General features: G+C 38.2%; 2 protein-coding genes across 2 annotated transcripts in view; both read right to left on the bottom strand.

Moving 5' to 3' along the window:
- The window catches only part of LOC121326085 (tolloid-like protein 2), a 91,762-nt gene that overhangs the window by 4,032 nt on the left and 61,699 nt on the right, over window positions 1–26,031 (bottom strand). The window contains exons 8-20 of the mRNA XM_041269245.1: window positions 24,345–24,469; window positions 17,844–17,959; window positions 17,303–17,405; window positions 14,149–14,265; window positions 13,340–13,485; window positions 12,220–12,415; window positions 11,969–12,094; window positions 10,426–10,586; window positions 9,478–9,658; window positions 2,753–2,878; window positions 1,705–1,832; window positions 542–755; window positions 188–438 (exon numbers count right to left, since the gene is read on the bottom strand). Of these exons, the coding sequence (XP_041125179.1) occupies window positions 188–438; window positions 542–755; window positions 1,705–1,832; window positions 2,753–2,878; window positions 9,478–9,658; window positions 10,426–10,586; window positions 11,969–12,094; window positions 12,220–12,415; window positions 13,340–13,485; window positions 14,149–14,265; window positions 17,303–17,405; window positions 17,844–17,959; window positions 24,345–24,469 (1,990 nt within the window). The remainder of the gene's footprint in view (window positions 1–187; window positions 439–541; window positions 756–1,704; window positions 1,833–2,752; window positions 2,879–9,477; window positions 9,659–10,425; window positions 10,587–11,968; window positions 12,095–12,219; window positions 12,416–13,339; window positions 13,486–14,148; window positions 14,266–17,302; window positions 17,406–17,843; window positions 17,960–24,344; window positions 24,470–26,031) is intronic.
- Window positions 25,062–25,571, bottom strand: LOC121325844 (40S ribosomal protein S14-like). Its single transcript, XM_041268936.1, has 2 exons — window positions 25,554–25,571; window positions 25,062–25,412 (listed from the first exon to the last, which is right to left on the bottom strand). Exons 1-2 carry the CDS (start codon window positions 25,569–25,571, stop codon window positions 25,062–25,064), a joined length of 369 nt encoding a protein of 122 aa, XP_041124870.1.

The following is a 26,031-nucleotide window of genomic DNA, read 5'->3' on the forward strand; positions in this document are numbered from 1 at the left end:
CTCCTATGCTACTGGCTACCACAGAACACAATATGGAACTTACATTGGGCATGAGCAGCAAACTAAATGAAGTGGATTGCATTTGTCTGGTGTGACTTTATGGGACTAGCAGAACTCCACCCAGCAGTGGGATGGGTGGTCCTGCTGTTGAAGCAAGATGCTAATTGATACAACAGAAAAATCTTACCCCTGAGCCACAGAATCTGCCAAGCCTGGGTGCTGTGCTGTCATAGCCATCGTAGATTTCCATGTAGTCATACCCGCAATCAGATTCCTCTTCAATTTCAAAAGTCTGGAAAATCAACTCCACTCCATATCCATCTTCTGCCACGATCACCCAGTCACAGTTGGACTGTCCTGGGTAGAAGTTATCCCCAAACTGGGCATGAGAGTAGAGGTCCTTCGTCCTAATCTCGGCTTTCAGTCGACCCCCACACTCTGAAAGGAAACAGATTCCAGAGTTTTGAATTGATACATATTTGTTTGGTGTACAGGTACCGTGTACTACAAATCTTCCCTCAGGTCAATTACAATGGCATACCTGTGCTATGCTTTGCTTGGAATCCTTTTCTTTGGACTGAGGCATCAGAGTAAAATCGGAGGAACATTTTGTTTCCTGAAGCGATGACCGGATCCGGTTTCTTGCTCCCGCAGAATCGACCGAGGATTGGAGACTTGCCGTTGGGTCCGTCATACAACTCCAGGTGATCATAGGCACACTCCTGATGCTGCTCCATCTCAAACTCGTTGAACTCCTGGGAATGTACACATTTCTTGGAAGTTAACATATTTATATATTTTTTTAATTAGTACAGGCATAGAACTTAAAATGTCAATCTAGCATTAGGAGCCCTGTTCACAAAGCTTTAACTAGATATTATACATAAAACTGTTTTAGTCAAAAACATAAAGAGTTATGAGGACAGGTTGATGGAACTTTATATATTGTAATTCACCAAAAACAAAGAAGAATTAAAGGGGACTTGATTGAAGTTTTTTTCAATCCTGGAGACATTTTTTACAGAGTGATGAGATTATGGAATAGGTTACCAAGCCATGTTATTGCTGCTAAGTCATTGGATCCATTTTACAGTCAACTTGACAATAAGCTACTAGAAGAAACCAGATGATCACTGATGGGCAGAATGGCCTCCTCTCATTTTGTAATGTTCTTCTTACTGTATGTTCTGAACTAATGCAATAGTTTCAGTATCTTATACTGAAAAATAAATACAACTTAGGCAGTGACGTACATATCAGTGTTGTTATGAGGTGGTTGTTTTATAACATGTGTTGTTCAGTTTAGTTTCGGCGTTGGTTATTTTTACAAAAGGGGAACTGTAACAATAGTTCACTGTTCTGCCTTTTTGAGTGAGGTCATATTTCCCCACACTACCAGAGCGGTTTGCAGCTTTGTTAGCTTTCGTGGACCTGTACTCAGGTTTATAGTGTTAAAAGAATTAAAATGGCTTTACATATTGTGATTAAAACCAGGCTTGGGAGCAAGCGGCATAAGCGTTCTTGAGGTGCATCTCTGTTGTCCGACACTGTCTGTTCGAGACTGCCAGTACTGTTACGAACTAGATCACACTAGTTGGAAAATATTAGAATAATCTGTGTATTGTGTGTGGGTCTATCCTCCCCTATTTCCCTTATCTCTCTTCAGTCAGAAGAAGGTATAGGGAAAAATATGTCACTACTTACAATTTTAACACGGTGCCCAGCAGTGGAAGAGAGTTCCCATGTACACTCTTTACGGCTGGGGTACTTGTCAGGCCAGTTCGGACTGCTTATCACACCCTCAGCACTAGTCACCTTATGTTCACATCCAGCTTTAAAAAAAAAAAAAAAGGCAATGTCAATAAGATGTCTTAGGATGATTACCATGGCTAGCAGGACCAGGGGATACATTAGGAAGTTGAGGAGACAGATTCAGGATAGAGGGTAGGAGCTACATTTTCACACAGAGTGGTAGGTAACTTGTCCATGTTGTTGTTGTGGATTCACTGGGATCCTTTAGAGCTGAATGACTATGGTCCTGGGATCTATTAGATATCAGTAAATGGAACAGCGTCTTCATTTGTAAGTTTTCTTATGCTCTTAAATTGAAAACTGGAGCTTAATATCACGAAAACTCCCACAGTGTGTACATGCAAAAAAGAAAGCGTGACAAAGAGAGAAAAATGAATCTCCTTATCCCCAGATTCTAGTTCAAAACTGGCATAATAATGCCCTTACTGCAATTGTCCCATGTTTTTCCTTTGCTTATATGATGCATTCCCATAGTTTACCATGGTTTGCTATGTTTTGAATATGCTTAACCATTCCTCACTTGATTTTAAAATGCTTACTTATGCTTTACCATGCTTTCATTAGGCTTTTCTAAGTTTTTCTATGGGATTCTTTAAGAAGGGTTGTATCTTTTTTTCCTAACAAATTGATTTGTGAACATCATAAAGAATTTGGTAAGTAAGTTCCTTGTCATATACAGACATTATCTAGAGCGTTGTTAGCAACCCCATTTCGTTTTTTATAGTAACCAGCCTCAGCTTCTGGGTCAGATATTAAACGGGTGACAGCCAAGAAGCATTTATTTCTCTTACGTAAACTCTAATCAAATATTTTCACGTATAAATATAGTACAGTAAACCTCCACTGAAAATGAGATGTCTCTCTGGTCTGCTTTGGCCAATCCATTATTGTATTTTAGAAAATAACTAATGTAAATTTTAGAATGAAAACACTTGAAGACCTTCTTTGCAGTCGTGCGCATTCTCGTGCAGAATGAAGCCGTTTCTACAATGGCAGGAGTAACTGCCAAACATGTTGGTGCATTCGTGCTGACAGCCACCATTGTCCTTGGAGCATTCGTCCTTATCTGAGGGCCAGAAAATACCAGAATCAGAACCAAGGTCACAAATCATACAGCATTTTCTATAGTGTCAAAACTCTAAATATCTGCGCAGCAAGATGGCAAAGGACTGGCCTCTGACTGGGGAAGCAGTTAATTGAGCAGATGGCACAAAGGTGGGAGTGTTAAAGCATTATCAAGTGCAGAGTTTGAAATAGCATTACTTATTATAACTGTCGTCTGTTCTGTATATATCTATAGTATCGTTTTCAAATTTATTGCAATTGGTTTGATCATTTTTCAAGTAACCTGTGTCTTTAAAGTACATGGCGTGAACAAAATAATCTGTTATATATTAACTAACATGAATTACAATCACTATATAAATCTCACTTTTTCAGATAGCGGACAAAAAAATCTCCACATTTCTTTCTATACAATTCAGTCCTGCATTTCTGATAGAAGTGACATTAAGTTGACATTTAAATGTGCGTTACAGGGAATACTGTTCTCCAGTGTAATTCAAAATAAATAAATACAATTAACTATTCAATTATCTATTCAGGGATACCAAGATAGTGAGCACATAGTCCGAGTGAAGTTATCCAGCAACAAACTCCCCATCCTCAGTTGTACTGTTTTCCTGTTAAAAGGAGAATATTTCGGAGTACTATTCTACTTGCGAGATGTCTTGTCATTAAAATATAGGGAACATGGGCAATACAATCCCCTGTCTTGCTCTTAATCATTTATTGTAGCTGTGCTTTGGCTGTCCTTCCCAACAGCCAGTCACTGCTTTGCCTATGTCTTAATATTGACTGCCTTGCTTCATCTGACCTATTGTAGTACATTAAGTTGATGCAGAAGTGAAGCATTTAAATATCTGTAAGGAGCAATCAATACATTTTCTTCACCAACAGCTTAGAAGAAAATACCATTACAAAAATCAAATACACACTTACCATAATGCGTCCAACTTTTAGATGAGAGGAATATAAGAGACAGTATTTAAGATCTGTTGGCAAATATATTGGGTAAGACTTACTGGGATTATTTTGTTTGTTTTAATCAAATCTGGACAGAGAACCGAACAGATCAGTTAGTAGAATGTGGAGATCTGAACTTCATATCCTTGCTATCTATTCAAGGAATAACCCCCTCCCTTATATATGCTGCTGTTGCTGGTTTTGTTTCAACTGTCTGCAGTTATAGTTATAAAAGAGGGAGCTGTTATTTGAATAACTGAGCTAAGTTTCCATTAACGTATGCAGTTTCTTTCTACAGATCATGAGCCATGTGAAAAATATGTTAAGTAATTATTTCATTCTAATACCATACAGTGTTCTGTAATGCTGGTCTTCAAACACCCATTAATCTTCAGTTACTGTAAGCTAGTCCCAAGAATTAGACCTAACCCAAAGCTACTCCAACTCCCATTAGCTCCAAAAGAAGCTTCTGATTTCCTATAACACAGTTGGATGAACCCGCTGGATCTTAGCCATTAGTCTATGTCTGTGCATCCACACCCAGTATTCCTACACCATGCCCCATAATGTATCTTTGCTTAGTGTGCCAAACCATCCTGATTCTCCCCCCACTCGCTGGGCTTCCTAGATTGATACATCAGCCCTGGTAAAGCCCCAGCACCTCTTCAGCTATGAAAGTTAAAAATATCATTAAATGTTATGCTCTCAAATTCTCAACATCCATTCTGCATGTTCTTACATGCGTTAAACAGAGACAGTCCACTGGTAGGGACATTTAATTACTTTACCATTTACTTAATAGAGAATAAAAACAAACCATCCTGTGAAGAGTTGGAGGAGGAGCCCAGGCTTAATGTAATGTCATCTCTCCAAATGTGAGGTTGAAGGCATGTACCCTTTAGCTGGAGCTCTGTATGATATTGTCTCTCCGCATCAATACAGCTACTTGTAGCTTCCAGCAGTCTTTCCTTTACAGTTGTTCCCTCCATTTCTCCATTTTGAATGCAGCTAGAACAGCTTCCACCCACTGCCATGGAAATCCAAAGTGGAAGACATGGCCAATACTTTCCTTAATAATCTATCCTAGCACAGGGAGGAGGTTTGGAAATTTTCTCAACAGGCACACAGCTGACAAGTTGCAGCTACTGTGCTGTGTGTAAAAGCTCTCCAGAGACAGGGATTCTAGTATCAGCTAATATACCAGTGTGACAGTTTATGCTGGGCTCCAATCTTGGAATAAGCTGTTTCCAATGTTAAGAACCATGGGCCAAATATTCATATATTATAATCACATCTTCTACATCATATGCAATGCAATAGTATATGCAGAAAAATAAATTAAAAGCAAATGCAGGACTATATATATATATATAACATCTTCTACATCATATGCAATGCAATAGTATATGCAGAAAAATAAATTAAAAGCAAATGCAGGACTATATATATATGGTTTGCAGAAGTATTCACCCCCCTGCAAAGTTTTGCATTTTGCTGGCACCTGAGCGTGCTCCACAAAGCTTTCAAATTAGACTTTACATGTATATCTATATAATCTACACAAACTACCACATTCATGAAGTAAAAAAGTGCATATAAAATATAAATAAGTAACATTTACAGAGAAAAGCAGATTAGTCTCAGTTGCATAAGTATTCAACCCCTTTGCTGTTGCAGCCCTAAATCAGCTCAGGTCCAAATGATTTGTTTGAAAGGTCACAAAATTTGTGAAATTCAGCCTGTGTGTACTCAAAGTGGTTTAACTTGTAGATAATTTCCCTCACGTATATAAAGACTTTCAAGCTGTAACTCACACAGTGATCCAACAAAGCAACCATGAAAACCAACAAGCTTTAGAAACAAGTCAGGGATAAAGTGATAGAGAGGCACAGAGCAGGAGAAGGGTACAAGAACATTTCAAAGGTGCTGATTATCCCTCTCAGCACAGTGAAGTCCATCATTAAGAAGTGGAAGATGCATCATACCACCCAGACACTACCCAGATCAGGGTGCCCTCCTAAACTGAGCAGCCGGGCAAGCAGGCCAAGGAAACGTATAACGTGTGTGTGTATGTATATACACTATACAGGATATATACACACACACTATATATATATATATATATATATATATATATATATATATATATATATATATATATATGCCTATCACTATACATAGGCACATATGTATCCCGTAGGATTGGAGGGAATTCCGTCGTCCCCCGTCACGTTTTGGTGCATAAAACGAGACACATATACGGAATAATAAGATGCCTTATTATTCTATGTTTTGTTATGGTCTGGCATTTAAACGGTTTAAAATGAAATACAAAGTGGAAGATGACTCTAGAAAGCCGACATAAAAAAAGATACACGCACCCTACACAAACATTGATTTGACCCATGGTCCGCGCTGTAGTAATATCTAGCTAGATCTAACATTATCAGCGTTTTAAATGCAACAGAACCAGCAGTTTGTGGAGATTGCAAAAAATAAATAAATAAATACATTTCGCTTTAGGCTAGATAATTGTTAGCTTGGTTTGTTTTTATTCTCTATTAAGTAAATGGTAAAGTAATTAAATGTCCCTGCCAGTGGACTGTCTCTGTTTAGCGCACCCAACAACATGCAGAATGGATGTTGAGAATTGTAAGAAAATGCATCTGAGTGCAAAACATTTAATGACATTTTTAACTTCCATAGCTAAAGAGCTGCAGGGGCTATGCTTCGTCAAGCCCAAATAAAGCGTCTTCATTTTGCAAAAAGTGGCGACGGTTATATACAGAGAGAGAGTTGCGGTTGATTTTGTGTGTTAATTCATGTTAATTTATTAATTTCTGCAGCGCTGCAATAATTGCAGTTTCTCCCCAACTCTTTTAGATTTCACTTTGTATGCAAAACCATTGCAACGCAGTTGAGAGAAAGATGAGAACATTTGCAAGACCTTTAAATATTTGCCCCCATGTTCTAACAACCATTGTCGATAAATACCCTTGGGAATAATCCTGACAAAATATTTTTAAACATTCATGGTTCCATCTACAGTCTTTAATCAGGTAAGAACGAATAGTAAGGCAAAACTTTAATATGAAGAAAAGGCTGTATCTAATTGCCTCTTATTGTCATTATATAAGAAAATTCCCTTTAAGCATAAGTATGTCATTTAAAAAAGATTGTATCCTAACAAATCATTTTATCTGTTGGTACAATGCGAATAATGCTCAACAAAAATGAGTTTGAGCAAATAATCTGTGAATGGAAACACAGATTACATGTAGTGACTATGGGCCAACCTGAAGGAACCCATGCAAGCTAAATCCAAGGATACTGCACATGTTGAGCAGGGTGCTTCCAACCACTCAACACAAAATCAGTTAAAATGTTAATCATAATAGTATTACTATCTTTTACTCATGTAGCACTTTCCAAGTATACATCATAATGTACATAACAATACAATAATTAGAGAAACACCCTAGTTTAAAACACAACAGATTTCAAATAAAAGGAAAAGATCCATAACATAAAACACAAAAATCAAAGACTTCCCGTTGAAATGCTTATCTAATTTTATTGCAAAGTTTCCTTTTTAGAACTACAATCTTCCAGCACACTATAAAAAACTTATAAAAGAGTAAACAGATTGGTTTTTAGATGGGATTAACAGCTTCGGAATTTTGTTTTGCAAGACATTTTTTGAATCCAGTGCGTAGCTTTAGGTGCAACAAACCTGCCTCCCATGGACGAGGAAAAAAAATTGCCATTTCAGTTAACTAAACACAATGTGCTGTAAAGCACATGCAAAGTATTTCAATACATTCTGCGGTTTATTGTGATTTAAATTCCCAGAAGAATGCAGTCGTCTTCAGATCTGGGATTGTTAAACTAGCGATTTCATAACAGATGGAATGGTCCAAAAGGTACAACAAAAACACAGTGGTGCGGGTGTATGATAGCAAAAACAAAGACTTTACACCCTTATATATATATATATATATATATATATATATATATATATATATATATATATATATATATATATATATATATATATTTAGAGTGCTCAATTATTTTCGCTGCAATTTAGAATGCCCAATTATACTCTCTCAATGCAGCAATTCTCCACAACAGCGCAGGAGAACTAAAGGCCAGTTGGCGTTCTCTGATCCCATGATTGAGCCAACTGCTTCTTTACACTTAGAAGCTTGAGAACAGATGTCAGTATGCTACACAAAGGCCAGCTCTACAGGAGAAACAGTCCTTGCCGGTTTTGCCTTCCTGACTCACCTTGAACACCACATGGCTGTGCATTTACCAGGTGAGCCATTCGGCGATCCAATAATATCAGTTTATTTCCTGTTTATTATCCCATAATACTATATGTGCTTTAATCATCAAGTCACAAGCTTTTAATAGTCTGTAATACAGCCAATATTAAACTGACCACTTGGGACACACATGGTGCCCTTGTGCATCCCCGGTGTTCATTCTTATACTGGCCTAGTGAATAAAATGTTAAATGCCAAGCTGTTTGGTTTCAAAATGTCCTCTACAGTTAGCTGATAGAAAATTTTCCAGAAAGTTGCCTGGTGTTACATGGTCTTAACATGACGATGCTATTAGCTAAACTCTCACTGCAACTAAGCAGTTTTGCTGTTAAGATTTAAGATACTTGTAAGTGTTTTTGTCTAATCTTTAACCTGTAGATTATTAAAATTACAATAGAAATAACAGACTTAATAAAAACAATATAGAGTAGATACCTACTTAGTATAGTCATACTGTACATATGTATGCAGTAAAACAAGGTAAAAAAAAAACAAGGCTGCAGTTCTAATGCTTAGGACAAAACAATAAAATACAGGCATGTCAAAGTACTGTACTATTGTCTGCATCTTTGTAAAAAGATCACTTGGTATGGGCAGGTATTGATCCACATTGGGATATCTGTGTAGGGTGTATGTATACTGTAGTAATAATAACTGTCATCATTTCCATATGCTCAACTTTCACTTCATAAACATGGGTAATTATTACTGCTGGCTAATTGCACCCAAGACACAATGAAACATATCTTGATAAATATCAAATGAGTTTAAATGAGCACAGACATTCATAATAATGGTTATAAAAGCATGCAAATACCTTATTAAAATAGGGGCATATACTGTATGCCAGAAAATTGTTGATGACTTAAACAAAGGATGTAAGCCTGTATTTTCCTCAATGGGCAACTTCCAGGCAAATTGGCCATTCTATAGTAGTTTGGCAATCTGTCCACACTGGAAAGTCTCTAGTTCTTAAAAGACACTTAACACTTGAAGCTGAAATCATAATGCGTTTGCACATGCTATGAAAGGAAGAATATCATTTATTCGATTTTTGCCAGTTCAATTAAAGAAACATTAATATCAGGCCTTTCTTTTTCAGTCCCTTTGTTCCGAGTCAGTCCGCAATGCATGCATTCAAAAGATATTTTAACAGACTACAGTTACAACTGATGCACTTGTGAGGTAACAGAGAGCTTGCCTCACCACACCAGAGGGATGAGCACTGCATGTTAGAATGCTCACAGTTCATTATTTTAACATGCTAAAGTTCTGTAATAATTCTTGGCAACAACAAATGTTCACATACCAGAAAAAAAGTGAGCCTTGAAGCCTTTCTTAGACACAGTGTTGTCCGACTTGAACTCTACTCTCATGTTGTTGAACTGAGAAGTAATGACTTCAGGCTTTTCTGAGCCACAGAATTTGCCATGTAGCCTTGAATCTGAAGACAGCCCACTGCGCACCTCCACAAAGTCGTACTTGCAAACCTAAAAACACATCGGAAAACAACATATTAATCATTCCATGACATATGACCCTCCTTGATTAAACTTGTGCAGAACTGAGCAACCCTTGCCTGTGTAGAATGTAAAACGTATTATTTACGCTCCAGACATGCCCCTTGGTGGTGAAAACATTGAATTTCCCACCCATATCTTGCGTAAACTAAAATCACCAGTGACCTATGACATTTCAGAAATGGTTTAACTTGCCTACGGATGTTAATTGATTACAGTGAAATGTTTAACCATGTTCAAAGATCTGCGTATCAACTATAGAGGTAACATGTGGTGTTTATATAGGAGTGTCCAGTGTATGGTTATTTATTCAAAATGTAATCAAAACATCTTTTCTATATTTACATAACTATTGCACACATGTAGTCTCATCTACATTAATGTAGGGGATCACAAAGAAAGCAGTAGCATGTTAATGGAGGGCTGTTCATGATGGCTTTTTGATGGGATACTCAAAGTGTAATTCTAAAGTGGAAGAGCTTAGGAAATGAAACAGAATCTAACATTGTGACCCATATTTTAACAACGAAATCTACTTCCTAAAAATGCAGAACTAGGATGGAACATTTATTGATTATTTACTCCTCAGGAATAAAAATGACCACTACTGTTTAAAATATTAAAATATAGCCTATCAGTCAATGGCTCTCCAAAATATTTTAGCAACTTGATGTATTTTGGTAAATGCACTTTGCTACACATCAAACCATGAAGTTTATGAATACATCACTGCTTACATCATTGCCTTCCAGTTCGAAGATCTCAAACTGCAAGGAGATCCTGTACTGGGCGGGAGCCACGACTTGCCACACACAGTTTTTATTTGTTGGATATTCCTTCGGCCACCCAGGGCTTGTAATGGTGCCATTGAGTTTGGTGATGAAGCCACCGCATGCAGCTGTAAAGCAGAGGAAAATGGATAAACATGTCAATAACTTTATCTAGAAAAATGTACCACAGTAAAACATTCCTATAACAAATGCCCAATGGACAACCTGAAAGCGGTCTAATACAATGGATGAGAGCACCACAGACAGACGACCCCTCTGTTAATGAGATCTTTAATACCGGGTTAACTGTATTGGTGTTGGCCCTGTCCAGTCCTCCAAGGATCCAAGGCTGAGAATGAGTTTACTTGCAAGTGCAGGGTGATGTACTGTATTATCATTTTCATATTTAAACTGTTTCCAAAAGCAGTGCAACACAATGATGGTAAACGTGTTTTTTTCTTTTTCCGTTATCAGACAAATACATTTTCCCTTTAATGTTAGTTAATATTATGGATTTTTACAGTTTTAAAAGGTGGCAGCCTTAAAAATGATAAATAGCTAGAACTTACAGTGGGAAAAAAACATTAAAAAAGGCAAGAGAATGGTCAGAAATTGCATCGGGTTATAAGGATTATAGAAAAAGATCTAGATAGCTGTGGTAAAGTGGTTTGCAGTACACTGTATGGGTGATGCAGTGCTCAAGACAAGGACAAACAACAAAGTACTGGTGAAATGATGGTTTATTCTGTAATCCAAAGTCTGATGACAAAAATAAACAATAATGATAACAGCCAATACACAGCGTTGTGTATTGCACCATTTAATCTACGGGTACAGTCCCGAAACAATAGTCCTGGTATTTAAACACCCACAAATAACACAAACATGATCACAAGTCCACAGTGAGTTCTATAGTGCTCATGGTGCAAATACAGTTAACTGTAACACAAGTGCAGTGTTGTCCGGGTTTGGTGCTGGCCTTTAGCGGCAGCTTCGGAGCGTGTTAGCCATCTAATAACAACAAACAATTATATTTTAGACTCGACAAAAACAAACAAAACACTCACGATAACAATACGGTTCTCCTTCCAGTTCAGCATTAACCATAACAAAGGAACAGATCACCTCGCTACTTCCCCTTATATAACATCAATCACGCCCCCTTGGGTAAAGACTGCAACAACTCTTCCAATCCGCATCTGCCACATCGTTTCCCTTCCGGGTTGATGATTTAGTGTACCGTAGCTCTGCCCCCTTTCTAGGTGGCTGAATTCCGCTTAACTCTGGAAATGAATTGTCTGGCCATCCAGTCCAGGACACTCTGTTCCCTTTACGCAGTGCCCTCACAGGTCGGGAGGGAGATTTAACACCAAGAATCATTCTGTCTCTGTCACAGTGGCCCATTGGGTCAGCTTACTAACCTCTCGCTCCTGGGGCTTATGAGGAGAAGCTTTCAGGCATGCTTGTTAATGCAATATCGGTAGCAGTGAGTGATTGAATTTCCACGTACCTTCACAGCTCCGCTTATTGGGAGCGAGCTCATACCCAGGGTCACAGGCACACTTGTAGCTGCCGAGAGTGTTCACACAGCGCTGCTCACACTCTCCTTTGTCTGGCCTTGAGCACTCATCAACCTCTAGAATGAAAAAAAATAATAAAATAATTATTATAAAAAGGCAAATTGTTGTCTGACACCGTAGCTTTAAATGACAATTTTCACTTTGTAAAAGTGATCCCAATGATAAACAAAAATGACGGTACCTTTAAAGAAGTTGGCTGCAAAGCCAGCTTTGTTAATAGAGCCATCAGACACAAACTTTATCCATAGTTTGTTGGAGGTGGACTTGACATCGTCTGGCTTCACATACCCACAGTAGTGTCCGATCAAAGGGCTCTCTTCAGCTTCTCCATCGCGGATCTCCAGATAGTCATAAGTACAGCTGTCATGTCTCTCAATCTGTAAGAGAAGCATAGTTAAACATGCACTGAAAAGCCTTTTAATTGCTATTGCATACTTTAGTCTAGGGTGTTTAATCACAACCTGCTGTCATCTAAACATGTATTGCAAAGTCTGAAGCTGACAATGGAGATCTGATTAGCAGATACATATCTTGTGTGCATACACTTAAGCATAGGCATAACTTAGTCTTGGTCCAAGCAGAAACAAAAATGACTCATGTCCATGGACTAAAGGTTTCTGAAGCTCCCATCAAAATTGATTGAAATTCTTAAAATTCATGATGGTACAAATTGAAGACAGAGGTTATGCTGATATAGTCCTTAGTCAAAAGGTTTCAACTTTATAAGTGTAACCTTATGATTTATAAATAAGGTATGCAACTCGGACAGCTGTGGGTTCAATCACAGTTAATGCTTTCCTATTCTGCAGCAGTGTGCAGGGCTTTACATAGTCACTGAACAAAAGTAACAAAAAAAACTGACTAAAACACACCGAAACCATAAAGAGACAACATACTTTCACCAGCTACAGTGCACGCCACTTCGTCATAAGCTTAGGGTTAGTGGTGCGAGACACAAGGTCAATAAGTAGTTTAGAGGAACAGTAACACATTTAACCAGATTTAGAAATGCCTTTCCACCAAAATACACTTTACAGTATATCATTTTTGTGAAAGGAAAACAAACCCGGTAATGTTAGTAATGCATAGTGATACACGACTTTCTTAATTTGCCCTCCAGACTTGCTAGTTTTAACTTATTGTACTTTCATGCGGTATCTGACCTAGAATCTTTGTCAACCGAAGAAGAGTTGATCAAATCTCTGGCACACTGAGGTTGATAACAGCAGACTTAATTGCACTAGTATAGCTGTTATCACAAGCCAACAGAAATGATAGGATCACAGTGGACTGGGTATTACCTCAAAGGCTTGGAATGCGAGTCCCACATGAAACCCCTCTGATACAGTTATTTTCCAGATGCACTCCTTTGAAGGCCGGTAGTCATCTGGATAGTTCGGGGACTGGATCTGCCCAACATCCTTTTTGATTTCCCCTCCGCAAATTGCTTGATCATAAAGGAGACACTCATTTTTACACCCACTTCCTTCAAGCATACACATCAGGGGGGATCACTGACTCTGACAGACGCACTGACAGACAAGCAGTGCTTCTTACTGTCCATAAAATAGGAGATATTTGTGGATCTATCCAGCCCTGATATCATCAAATAAAATGTAATCATTACTTTTTGGCACCTGTATTACTAAGAAAAATATTTTGGCAACAAAAAAGCTTAAAAAATCCACTAGATGGCAGTGTCTGTTTATTTTCTTCTTTCCTATCTACATGATGGTTTAAAGGCATTGACCCTTATTTCAATGCAACCATAAAGAAAAAGGCAAATATTCAGCAGGGATAAAGCAACTTAAAGTATAAAAATAATGTTCCTCTCTGATGCTAATTAGATTCTTGTTAGTTAGGGTCCTGATTTTAAAAAATCTGTTGGTCTTGTTTTTTCAACTTTTATCATACACCCCTTGCCTCCTATTCAAATTCAAAAAAGCTTTATTGTCCATTAAATAGAACCTAAAATGGAAATTTGTCTTCAGCTTGCACCATGGCTCAGTACAAAAGAAACACACAACAATGTACACACAGCATCAATAAATAACAATCAATAATTTTGTCTATAATCCGACAAACAGAGACTACACCCTGCCGTGCCTACCTTCGTACACTGCGAGGAATCCCTTGCCCAGAATGTTGCTGCTGCTGCGGAACTCAATCCAAAGCCTGCTGTCAGTGGAGAGGATTGGTTCTGGAACTCTATCTCCACAGAATCTGCCTAGAGGGACAAAATCACTGCTATCATCTCTCTAGATGGCTGAGTACACTATTACAGGACTGTAGTCAATACTGCTCACCACTCACCGATCATCTAGTGTTCTCTGTCGCTTGCTTATCCAGGTTACCAAAGTTTCACTTTCACCACTCATTTTGTTTTGACTGACTTATATATATAAATATCTATATAAAATTGTTAAAATCTCCTGCATTACAAAATAAAAATGAGCAAAAGACAAGTAATTTCATTACTTATTACTTATTACTTGAAATTACTTTTACTTACTATATGACTTCTAACTTCCTTAAATTCTCTGCTAGTGTCAAGACTATTTCACTTTTGGGTCATTCCATATGAAATCAATCATAAAAAACCTTGAAATCCTTTGATTTGGACAAAAATGTCCATGCTTGTTTGACTTAGGGAGCAGTGGTTACAATGTAAATTTTAGGACTAAGTGACTTCCCATTCATGAGATACAGGTCATCAAAGCATGACCTGATTTGAACACCAACCTACCTTTACATGGTCATAACTTCCTTCATAATTGACATAGAAAGCTGGTGCTGGTGTATTTTTAAAGCTTTCAATATTCATTATATCAAAATCGAATAAATACAAGAATAAAAAGTTGTGTGAATCTGTGACTCTTGACCTGATCCAGGTCAAATCGTGTAGCCTTTTTTGTCAGTTGTTGACAGATTGTAGCCTAGACCCTTTTCTACATTTCCTGCAAGTTTCATTTTGTGCCTGCCATTGGCTGAAGCACAGCACAGAGCTGAATGCAGTGTCAGAGAACGCTAACAGAGGAGATTGCTCAAATGGTAAAATTGTTCTACATGAGGGAAGATGTTAGTAAACTCATGGCCAGAAAAAAAAGATTTTGTTTCTGTTTTCAATAAAGAGTCGGGAAGGAGGGAGCACCAACAAAAATGGCTTGTCCTCTGCGATCTTTCAGATGCCTATCGCCTCTTCAATTTACAGCATCCTGACATTAAGACTGGCTTCTCCAAATTTGCTGAGCTGAAACCAAAGGAGTGTGTATTGACAGGAGGTAGCAGTATGGAACACATGCTGTATGTATCTGCACAACACACCAGAATATAAAGATGGTGTTCATTTGTTCTAAGCTTCCATGACAGTATAGAAGTGCCTCTGAATCACTATCGGCATTGCTTATCTTATCTCATGTGTTACCCATCAGATGTTGACTGCCACTTAGGAAAGTGTGAAAATTGTCTATCACTTGAAGATTTCAAGAGCCATCTACAGATGCTCTTCCAAGACTGGTGGACGCAGTGGAGTATCGGAAGTGCAACAACTGACAGATCCACCCTCCAGACAATCAATGAACCTGTTGATCAGTTCATAGAGATTTTCACAAGCCATCTCCAATGTCTTCGTCAACATGATTTGGCAAAGTTGTTCAGTATGTTCAATATGACAGTCGCTGGTGGCTCTGGCTGGAGGTGTCTGCTGATCAGAAGAAACAGGAGGCTGAAATTAACTTCCTTTCCTACACCGTCCAGATGAATTTATTGTAGGCATACAGGGTGATGTGCTGTCTTTCGTGGATCCAACAACTGCAACAGGAAGGACATACACCCTGAGAGACAAGGGGATGGCCAATGCAACAAAAGCCTTGACAGAGTGGTAACGAAGGAAAAGACCCAACTTAAGCATAGTTGAGTGGTAAACTGTGTTGCATGCAGACATAGGACAGAGACCTGAAAATGAAATATCGACATATTCACCACGTCTAACAATAAGTTTTCTTTTCCAGGCTGGGAGATTCATTGGATTTGAACAGTGGTAATTGCAGCTCCTGGAGAAGCATCACTTAAAATACCAAACATGTGCAGACAGAAGTAACAGGAGAGGAGAGTATACTCGACTGCAAATAAATATTTTTGTTTAATTGCATTAGGTGTGCAATTGCTTCACTTAGAAGACTCTCCGGACACTGCATTCAACTCTGTGCTGTGCCTCAATGGCAGGTATAAAATGAAACTTGCAGGAAATGTAGAAAAGGGTCTAGACTACAATCTAACAAAAAGTGGCAAAAATCCAAGGTTACATGATTTGACCTGGGTGAGGTCAAAGGTCACAGATTCACACCAAGTATAATATATATATATATATATTATATATATATTCTATATATTATATATATATATATTATATAGTCAGCCATTTGAGAGCTTTAAAAATGACACAAACATCAGCTTTCTATGTCAATTATGAAGGAAGTTATGACCATGTAAAGATAGGGTGGGTGTTCAAATCAGGCCAAGTTTTGATGATCTGTGTCTCATGAATAGGACACAATGCAACCACAATTCACAATGTAACCATTTCTTCCAAAGACAATAATATGTGCAAAAGTTTATCAAAATCAGAGGTCAAGTGAAAAATGATTGATTTCATATGGAATGACCCTATTTTTAAAGTGGCTTTTCATAAATCTTCCCTACCATGCACTTTCATTCACTGCATACTGGTATTAATATTAATTATTTTAAGTATTGTAGCATTCTTTTTTTTTCTCTTTCTTTTTTGGAATGCACTAACCCATTCCCACATCCCCCCAGATCACTAAGAGTAGGATGAGTCTGCATACTCCAGAATAGTGGTTCTCATAGGGTAGGACACAATTACACATCAGTAATGGTAGATGCCTGTTCTAGCAATCTTTTACCTGATTACCTCACTGTGCCCATTACAGTAACTGAACTCAAACATGAACTAATGCACCCTATCTTCTTTTATTTGCGGGATTTATTCATTTAATTGAACACGCTGATTTTGTGTTTAGTTTGTACTTGGAGGTCGTGCAGAGCACAATGTGATGTTCATGGTTACAATGTGATAAAACAGTTGGACTCCCCAGGTAACTATACATAAAGATGCATCCAAGACACTTAAATCGTTTCAGTGTCTTTCTGAAAAGATCAGAAAAGTGTTACATAATACAACACAAATATTACAACTCTGTTGTGCTGCGTACCAGGAAGAAGTGGGCAACATTAACCCTTACCCAGTAATGGGGCTTTTCTCCAGTATCCATCCCGTACTTCTATGTAATCATACCAGCAAAGACGGCTTTTGAATAAATCCATTGTGGTGAAGTTTAAAATAACCTGAAACACAGACAGTATGTACAGATTTTGTTCTTTTTCATGCTATATATTTTGAGTAGTGTACATAGTAGTGTACTTTTAAAACATGGTATCTGGCATTATATTAGGTTGAAAAAAATCTGTTTGGAAGTCCTGGTTTAGGACAATGTTGTACTTGGAGGGTGATATTTTCCCCACACCTTCAATGGCTTCTTTCTTGTCATTAACTAACCAGCTGCTTCCCTTCTTGATTGACATGCTTTCAGCCAGTAACATGCTTCAAAGGAAGTACAAGTGTAATAGATTTTCTGCAATAGAAACTGAGCCTTTTTGTTAACCTAATGAAGTATCGATATCATGTTTTAAAATGAATAGGGGTTCTTTCAAAACTGCACGTAGCTAATGGAAGTGCAAGACATGCAATTCATTGAATTATTTTATTAGCCACGTAAGTCCTACCTTCTCCCCTGGAGTAACAGAGATCCTCCAAATGCAATGTGAATATGAAGGGTAGCCGTTCGGAAATCCGGGGGCTGAGAAGTTCCCTGTCATATCCTGAAGCGTTTCTCCACATGCTAGAAACCAAATGAGATGACACTTCAGTCCGTAACACTACACACTGAATTGAACAGAAAAGAGATGACACTTCAAACCGTAACACTGCACACTGTATTGAACAGAAATGAGATGACACTTCAGTCCGTAACACTGCACACTGTATTGAACAGAAATGAGATGACACTTCAGTCCGTAACACTACACACTGTATTGAACAGAAATGAGATGACACTTCAGACTGTATCACTACATACTGTATTGAACAGAAATGAGATGACACTTCAGATTGTAACATTACGCACTGTATTGAACAGAAATGAGATGACACTTCAAACCGTAACACCACACACTGTATTGAACAGAAATGAGATGACACTTCAGTCCGTAACACTGCACACTGTATTGAACAGAAATGAGATGACACTTCAGACTGTATCACTACATACTGTATTGAACAGAAATGAGATGACACTTCAAACTGTATCACTACATACTGTACTGAACAGAAATGAGATGACACTTCAAACTGTAACACCACACACTGTATTGAACAGAAATGAGATGACACTTCAGACTGTAACACTACACACTGAAATGTAGCAGCCACACCCAGCACAATGCATTATGTTAAACAAGGAATGTGCTTACAGTGAGGCTGTTTAAACCATATCTGTACTTTTGAGTTGCCTATTCTTTCTGTTCATCAGCAACAAGGTGTGTACTGTAGGAAACATACTGTACTCTAGTGTGCAAAAGGACTGGCCAAAGCCTGCTTGATTACACCGTGTAACAATTGGTTTGTTTTTTTTTTGGTTCCTGGGTAGTAAGTGTTATTTCCTAATTGCTTATGCCTCAAAAGTATAGAGAATGGCTATTATTCCCCCACAAACTTTGCTTTTGTGACCAGGACAGTGATATACCCAGGAACAAAAATTGTGTTACATAGTGTTATACAATGCTTTGGGAATGAACCTCACTATATGAAATCTACCTTAATTCCTAGTCGCTATTGCTGGCAGCTAAACATGATTTAATAACAATCTTTCAAAAGCTCACAGAACACTGTCTCTTTCCTCAAGCACAGCCATTACGAAAACCAGCAAAACAAAATTACAGGCATCTAATGTATTAAAGAGGAACACAGTGTTACAGAAAAAAAAAGAAAAACAAACAGTATATTACACTGAAATGTTCCTGTTGTGTGTTGAACTTTCTTTAAAATGGGCCTCCCGTACAAAAGAAGAATTAAATGTACTCTTAAAATAATGACACAGCTGTAAAGGTAAACTAGTCATTCAAACTAATCCACTTCTAATTGTGAAAACATTTTTTTTATTTAGCAAACATGTGCTCCAAAGCTGTTTCTATAGCTGGCTTTGGAAATGTGGTTCTCAGCAGAACTATTATATGTGTAGGTGAATGCATATATCACAAGTTACATAGTTAACTTCTCATACATTACAATAAAAGTATTTTTAAGAGACATTTAACAAATTGATATGTGCCACTTAATTTATTAGATTTGTTTTATCCCACAGTTTTGTTAACTCCCACTGCCTGCCCAATGGCTGGCTCTCAATCAAGTTAATGCCCAATAAGGAATTAAACAGTAGCGTTATACGTCCCCACGTGTTGCTACAACTTTTTAAATAACCTAGCTGTAATTGCTCTTTTCATCACAACTTTTTACACATAAAACTTTAAACTGTTTAAAAGCTCTTTTCAAAATGTCTGCTCTAGTGAGTTGGGGTTTGAGATCTGTTCTCTAATCACTGCAGGATGAGCAATTTAAAAATAAAAAACAAAACATAACAAGTGCTCTGGCTTTTCTGTTCCGTACCACATCACAGATTATTTGACAATGCGAGCAATAATCCTTGCTATCAGTGCACTAGAGCGGACATTTTAAAAATAGCTCTTAAACAGTTTAAAGTTTACGTGTAAAAAGTTGTCAGGATGATCACAATGAAAAGAAAAATGACAGGTATGTTATTTTGCCAGTTGTAGGAAAACCTGGGGATGTACATCATTATGTTTTTCGAAACCTCGCTACATACTCTCTACCCAGATTCCATTCAAGGTGGTATAATTTATTAAAGTAAGAGTATCTGGAATAAATGTCTTTTTCACTTCAGATCAACCTGTACTATCGTACACCATGTTGGTCCTTTTTCAAAAAAATATTTATTGCTGTCAGTATCTTTAAAAAAAGGCAAAGAGATATGAAAACCAAAAAGGGTATCAAATATGTGTTACATTCTTTATTTTTGCTACAGGTGTTCTAACCATACAGTCAACTATGTTTACATAGTTACCCTTCCCTTATTATCACCACAACGAACTGTCCTGGATAGAATGAGAGTCAGTGTGGAGCAGCTCCTGATAATACCCCTGTGGTTACCATCACACTGCGGCTAATATCAATCACATGAATCAGCGAACTTCATCTGGGGAAATGAAAGCATAAGAGTTGAAGTGTACATGTAATAAGGTGCTGTACATTGCTGAAGTGTTTAAATACAAAAATGAGCACAATATAAACACAGAACCTGCAATGTGTATATTTGTAGCTTTTTTATGTTTTTTAATTATTACAATGTGATGTGCATTTTAATTAATAGTTTCATTTGGATTTCAAATTGAGTTCTAGCATAAGTACACTGCACTCTTTAGTACACTTGTGCTATTAAGATACTAGTGTCTGGATCTGAACATTGATGACGTTTAAGTTGTTTTCAAATGTAACTGTGCCTTTATTTTGTATTTTACTCTATTTATTCATGTTAATTTTATTTAATTTTCATTAATTAAATTTTTCACCCCAAAAGGACCTTCATGCTCCTATTTTTAAAGTGGTTTCTATGGTAACACGTAAAAGCTGCAGCACTTTCAATGGATCAACAAACTCAAACATGTGGCTTCTTTTATCATGCAGATTCTGCATTGTTCTGACCCAGCACTTGTGAATCCTCTGCGCTCCAGTCCTGCAAGACCCAATGTCCCCTGCGAACAGCCACCTGGGTGCTTTTCAAGACGGACACTTTTGGAAGAGGGATTGTGCTGGTAACCTGAACCTGCCTTAACAAACTCTGGGAACCTAAAGTCATTTCAACATTGAAGATATTGGAAAAGACTTGAAATTATTTAGTTTCTTTCAGTATTTCTAAATTAGACTTCTTGTTATTACCTCAGAAACAATGTGCCTAATATTTTTAAAGTAATATACACAAAAATTACAGCTTTTTATACTACACAAAATAATGCAAAATAACAAAACTAGCTGTAACTTCATAAGGAGAGAACACAATAAAACAGCTTATTAAAATGCGCCTCTTTGAATATGTAACCTGATAAAGAATGGCTAACAGTCAAATAAAAACGGCAACTAATTTTGTGTATGGTAGCCATCTAAACCGCATCGATGAGTCCAATGTCAGAGTTCATATCAAGGTGAAGAGTTTAACTTTGTGTCAATGCACGCCAAGCACTGCACTTAAAATAGAACTACTGGCAGGATATGCACCAGACATCTCCTCTCTAAACAGAACATAAGGAGCATGATAAATCAGAGTCTATTGTGTTCAGTATAATAACCATTAAGAGTGCGTGAGCAGAAGCCGAAGCAAGTTCTCCCTACCAAAGTATTTACAGATATCAGTTTCCAAAGTGCATTCATTGAATCATATGTAAAAGCATATGTGAAATACAATGGAAGGCATCATCAATTCAACACGCAAACATTTCTAATAAAACTGGCCACATGCTATTGCCAAGTGCCATTGGTCTGCCACTTCTTAACAAATCAATCGTGTTAGTTTTAAACCTTTAATTGACTTTCAAACTGGAAAAGATGCACATAACTTCATATTGACAGCAGTTTCATTGACGAATCTGATTTTCAGCTGAATTGGAAAAATAATTAATTCAAAAGATGCCACTGTAGAAATGTTTTAAGTAAAGGGCAAACAACTATAAGTGTAGCACTGAATCGATACTTGTAGCCAATTGACACTACCTACAAAATGGAACAAGACATGTTGATATGTGTTAGTTAATCAGATATAAACAATCCAGATGCAGGGAGGAATGCAGATTGCCCATCGCGTGATCAATCCTACTGAATCCACATGATGAATGTGTGGCTGTGTTCCTCCACCAGGTGATCACTAGTTTCATTTGTGATTGTGCAAGTCGATACAGAAAAAGTTGTTCTGTGTGCCTTCTACTGCCAATGGAACATTTCAGTTTATTATACCATATTATACCATATTATACCATACTGAACTTTTTCAGCATGATTTCCTGAACCTGACTTGTTCACTTGGATGGAAACATGAGAGCCTGTATCATGGCATGCTATGTATACACATCACCCACATCGTATCTCCAGAGGCAGTCTTTGTGTTCAGTTGCAATGCAAACAACATTAATTACACTTTATCAGGTTAGATTGCAGCACACATTAGTTGAAACCGTCTCATCAGCTTACAGATCTTAACTGAAAGCCTCTAGCTATGAACTAATGTTAGGAGGCTGTGTGGTCCAGTGGTTAAAAAAACCCAGCTTGTAATGAGGAGGTACCCAGTTCAAATCCCAGCTCAGCCACTGAGTCATTGTGTGACCCCAAGCAAGTCACTTAACCTTCTTGTGCTCTGTCTTTTGGGTGAGATGTTCTTGTAAGTGACTGCAGTTGATGCATAGTTCACCCTCCCTAGTCTTGTATCTTGTAAAGCGCTTTGTGATGGTGGTCCTTATTATTATTATGAAATGTCAGAAACCGTAAAAGAAAATCGGCATAAAAATATCTGAACTCACTTCTGGACTCGAACCAAAATGACGGCATGCCTGTATTATGATGACAAGGGCTTCAATTCTTCGTGCCGTTTTTTTTGTGTCCCAAAAACCTAATAAATCATTCCCTACTTAAAACTGACTTAAATCTGTTAATCATTCTCCAAATGGGCCAAAAGAAGAGGTTTCATGTCCAAGTTGCGAATCACGTGGACTAGTTGCGATGTAGTCCTGCTAGTCTTTTTAGATTCTCTATTAAAAATAAGCACAATAGGTCCTCATTGGACACATGACTTGCATCCAACACACAGCAACAGCAGTGTTTACCTCCGCCCCCTCAGTCAGGCACAAGTTAATGCAGCTGATCAGAAAAGAGAATGCAGTTATCACACTTCAAGCATCTGAAAATTGCTGTGCAATTAACAGGTTTTGTGATGTTTCATTTAATACGTTTACACTTATTTCGAAGTGGATTTCTACAAATGAGTAAAAAGACGTTTTTCTCTTTGATATTCGTGTCAAAGAGAAAAACAACAGAAGTTTGTTTGTCTTTTTCTGTCAAACAGGATACTTCACTGAATCTTTGTAGTGTATTGGGTATGGGTTTACATATAAGCTCATAATGTGCACAGACACAGCTTGTGAATACAGGACAACAATATAAATTTGTCGAGGGCCAACGCAGCTTTATTCAATATCTCAACTACATTAAAATCGACTGTAATTTGATGCCTGTATTTATGTTTGAACTGACACTTTCTTAATGCAGTCTGTGCTGTACCTTGTTTTCCAGTGAAGAAAAGCCTTTACAAAGTAATTATAGCCAACTCCATAAATCTTACCCATTATGACTTCCACTAGCACATGTGTTTCCGTTTTAAAACATGGTATCTGTTTATCTGTTTAGACTTGCACTTCCTGGGTCATTTCACCTCAGCGGTGTCAAGGCATGTTACTGGCTGAAAGCAGGTCAGTCAATAGTGGAGACAGCTGGTTGGTTAACGACAAGACAGAAGCCATTAAGAGGAAATGACTAAGCAAGAGAAACACTAACTGAAAGAATGGCTTGCAGGGATTTATTTAAATCAGGTGTAGTACCACATATCCTGTTTAAAAGGCGCTCCATTTGGAGCGCAGGATGTGACCTATCGCCTGGAGGTCGCCGGTTCGAATCCAGGCTATTCCACTGCCGACCGTGGACGAGAGCTCCCAAGGGGTGGCACACAATTGGCCGAGTGTCGCCCGGGTGGGGAGGGCTTAGGTCGGCCAGGGTGTCCTCGGACCAGCGACCCCTGTGGACTGGTTGGACGCCTGCGGGCTTGCCTGTAAGCTGCCCAGAGCTGCGTTGTCCTCCGATGCTGCAGCACTAAGGTGGCTGCATGGTGGGCCTACAAAGTGAAAAGAAGCGGTTGGCTGACGGCACACACTTCGGAGGACAGAGCGTGTTCGTCCTCGCCGCTCCCGAGTCAGCGCGGGGGTGGTAGCGGTGAGCTGAGCCTAAAATAATTGGCTATTTTAAATGGGGAGAAAAATGGGGTAAAAATCAATTCCCGACTACTAAATTGAATTAATAAAATAAAAATAATAATACACTACACAAGGTTCTCTCACCTGGGCACTTATACAGTTTCCTTGCTTGTGCGATGTCTCCCTGACTGAGGCGGATTCGCTGCCCGATGGGAGATCTCAAGCCGTTATCATCTCTTCGCGGAAGAATGGTGTCCAGAAAAACACCCCTGTAAGCAGATAACAGCCGGAACCAATCAATAGGGCTAAAAATCCCACACAACTGTAATGCTGAAAATGTATCATTTATATTTGTTACAAAGAAACAAGTAAATACAGTATGTCGTTTTATTCTATGCGTGGATTACATGAAAAAAAAATAGAAGCAAAGTATGTAAACTGACCTTAAAGTGAACAGAAATAGATTAATGACACAAATGAGACTGCATAGGATTCGATACATATAGAAAAAATAAGAAAGCAGCAATCAACTAGTTCATTTCTGCAAATATATCCTATAATAGTTCCATTAAAGGTAAAAAAAACACACACACACAGTAAAGATTATATTTTGGTCAATACTTTTTGGAAAAATCCCCACCTATTGCTTTTATTCTGTAATTTTAGCAAATACATTCCCGGTCTGGACTTTGCCCTGTGAGTTTTTAGATGGTGGAATTTCTCACCAGGCAGGATTACGGTTTTACAATGGCGCACCAAAACTGCTAGAGTTTCATGGTGCTCCAAAAGCTACAGTTAGAAAGCCCCCCCCCCCCCCCCCCCCCCGTTTGACTTTTTTTATTGACGATAGCAAAAAACTTTTTACAGATGACGTCTGCAACGGCCACCCTTTCTGTGAGCGCTGTCTGATGGGATTGGGGTGACATCCTCGATTCGTCCGATCTTCATACCAGAACGAGCCAGGGCTCTGAGTGTAGACTGTGCACCAGGTCCGGGGGTCTTAGTTCTGTTGCCTCCAGTTGTGCGCAGTTTGATGTGCAGGGCAGTGATGCCCAGCTCCTTGCACCTCTGAGCCACATCCTGAGTTGTTTCCTTGCCAGACAGGTCAGTGACATGGGTGAAGGTATCATTAAAGGAAGTGAAGATATGGCAAGTTCCGAAAACATTCTCGCCCTCAGCAGCCTTAGGTCCCAGGATGATCACCTGTTCTTCCTAGTAGTATTATTATACCACCCTCTCGATATACTGTGTGTGTCAGGGTCCAATATAAAGCCGCTATATATCAAGGGTCGTGATATAGCAAGAAACCCATAGAAAAACAAATAGGCTAACAAATACTGTACAATCACTCACTCTTTGTATTGGGGGCATCAGGATCCAGTATAAATCCTTTACGCAACCTGCTTTTTCTCATTTTTCGTGTAAAAAGCAGCACACCGTTTTAATTCATACAGTAGAGGGTAATTGCTTCTCATCAGAGTCTTCCTCTCCTTTCTCAAATGCACAAACCTGCTGCATTGAAAGAATCCATTCCCGACATAGAAGGCTTGTTGCTAGGGAGCTGACGTCACTGCCTTGTGGCTTAGCTAGTGCATCGCTGCCACACATGAACACCTCGTTGGCTAAAATAAAAACTGCTTCAGCAAGTCGATATTTAATTTGCTCTGTGTTATTGTGCAATACGTGTGTATATGATAACAGGATGATATTAATGCTTTGTTTTTAATTGTTTTGTTTGTTGTTGTTTGTGATGTGCAGTATGAAATAAAACAAACAGTAATTCTAAGTGCCTATGTATAGTGCAGCTAAGACATACACAGTTAGACAGTAA

The sequence above is a fragment of the Polyodon spathula genome, chromosome 13 (genome assembly GCF_017654505.1).
Source record: "Polyodon spathula isolate WHYD16114869_AA chromosome 13, ASM1765450v1, whole genome shotgun sequence".
In the NCBI taxonomy this organism is placed as follows: Eukaryota; Metazoa; Chordata; class Actinopteri; order Acipenseriformes; family Polyodontidae; genus Polyodon; species Polyodon spathula.